This window comes from Solea solea, chromosome 18 (assembly GCF_958295425.1).
Source record: "Solea solea chromosome 18, fSolSol10.1, whole genome shotgun sequence".
In the NCBI taxonomy this organism is placed as follows: domain Eukaryota; kingdom Metazoa; phylum Chordata; class Actinopteri; order Pleuronectiformes; family Soleidae; genus Solea; species Solea solea.
Window position 1 is genome coordinate 5,079,868 of NC_081151.1, and position 2,059 is coordinate 5,081,926.

At 46.2% G+C, this 2,059-nt stretch overlaps 1 protein-coding gene across 1 annotated transcript; it reads right to left on the reverse strand.

The window, feature by feature from the left end:
* Positions 1 to 233: 233 nt before the first annotated feature.
* On the reverse strand, positions 234 to 1,785 carry LOC131444892 (glutathione-specific gamma-glutamylcyclotransferase 1-like). Its single transcript, XM_058615595.1, has 3 exons — positions 1,481 to 1,785; positions 1,343 to 1,378; positions 234 to 907 (listed from the first exon to the last, which is right to left on the reverse strand). The coding sequence occupies exons 1-3, from the start codon at positions 1,613 to 1,615 to the stop codon at positions 491 to 493; spliced, it is 588 nt and encodes a 195-aa protein (XP_058471578.1). The 5' UTR covers positions 1,616 to 1,785; the 3' UTR covers positions 234 to 490.
* Positions 1,786 to 2,059: the final 274 nt, after the last annotated feature.

Sequence of the window (2,059 nt, forward strand, 5' to 3'; positions counted from 1 at the left end):
ATCACCGCTGTGTCTGGCAGAACTTTAACACCCTGGCAACGTAAAAAAACATGCTGTGTTTGTAACCTGAAAAACTTGATGACACTGCTGTTGTGTGCACACAAAGTCAAGCGTGCACCAGTTGTGTCACCTTTTCTTTGCTACTTGTCGAGCACCCGGTGTTTATGGAAACTGGACATGCATGGCTGTGCAAAGGGCGTGGGGCCTCTGCTTGTCATTGAGCTGCAACAAAATCCATTAAAATAGATTTTTTATTGTAGCATATTGTTAGAAAATGTACCCAGTGTACAACAAAGCTTGTGTACGTGTATTAGAGCTTTTGTATATGAGACATGCTGCAAATTAAAAGCACAGCACTGAGAAACCTGAGCTAAGTAGAGGTAAAAACACCGGATACCTCTCAACATGTGCTGTGGGCATAATTTTCCCCTTTCACCCAGTAAAACCCGGATCCCTGTATAATGTGGAATGTCTTGTGGAGGCTTTTTAATCACGCTTTCAGCAGTACGGCATTTTGTTTGGGGGACTCGATGCCGCCAGAGTCGCTGAAAATGTTCAAAACTTCCGCCTCAATGGAAAAAAGGTGTTCATCGTCCACCTCTGGGCAGAAGAGCCTCATAAACTCGGCCAGACGCACCACGTACTCAACATTGGGGCCCGTTTTGCCGCTGCAGACGGCGACCTGGGCAGCAATGTCTTTGTCCGAGGCCGGGCCGAGGTAGATGGGGTTGCTGGCCGTGGCGATGTAGACGAGGGCCAGCAGCGGAGCCTGGTCGGCGTCCTTTGGCGTGAACTCCACCGTCTGCGTTACGTAGCCTCCCAACACGACCTCTCTCATGTTCAGGTACTGCAGCGACTCCTCGGCGTGGGTGTCGGTCACCTCGTAGGCCACGCCCCATGTGTGAGCCTGCGTGGAAAAACAAACACGCGGTGCTTTTGGCGTGGCCTTTTGCATAATATGAGATAGAAGATAAGTTATGGCTGAAGAGGCGCTCACAGAAGCAGAAATGCAGACTGTTCTGCTCTATCATTATCTACAAAGTTAGAGGGGCCTGATTAAAGGGCGGTTTCACGCATTTTTTTCTAAAATAAACTTAAGATGCTGCTGTGTTTGTTTACTTCACATTCTCTTACATTCTTATTGAAGATCCTTTACTCATAACACTTGTTATAATTTAATTATAACTTGAAAATTAGTTAAAAACTGTATTTTTTTTGGTTCCTTTAAGGAAAAGAAGGAACACACACACACACACACAAAAAAAAACAACAACTAAATATTGGATTTGTTATTCATACATTTAAGTTATTGTTTGTCAACCCACACTGAGCACATACTTACATCCCAGTCCTCTACAAGTGTGGCCACTCTGGCTGGCTGCAGGGAGCAAAGACACAATCAGACAAGAAACAGAAGAACAAGTGTTGTGACCTGACAATGATGCAGATATTTCAGAATGTGCACGTGAACGCATCTCACCCTCTCTTTATCCCCTCGGTAGAAATCGTCTCCGTGCCAAAAGCGTCTCTTGTATCCTCTGATGAAGCCGATTTTGCTGCTCTGGAAAGCAAAGCCAGGTTTCCACACCAAGGAGCCATATCCAAAAACCCACATGCTGCTCTTTTCCTTGACCCTGTCTTTGAAAGACTCTACTGCACTTTGTGTGAAGCCTCAGAGCATTTTTCTTCTTTTTACCCCCAAGCCCCTTTTTTTTAACATTCCACTGTAACTCACTGTCACTGTGACGAAAATGACTCTCCTGTCTAATGAAGTCGACACAGAGAATCAGACTTAAGACGCAAACATCGTCCCGTGTGTCCTGTGTATCGATCCCATCGTAATATCGCGTTACTCTCTCTCTCTCTCTCTCGCGCGCACACACACACACACACACATTAAATAGTTGCTGCAGTTTGCTGCTGCTGGTTACAACAGTTTCAAAACACGTGCATTTGTTTTCCAGCACACGTCACAGCAACGCGGCTGTCCACCAATCACACCGCAGAGGGGGCGGTGCCCGGACAATGGATAAACCAATCAGGGCCATTCCACTCTGGT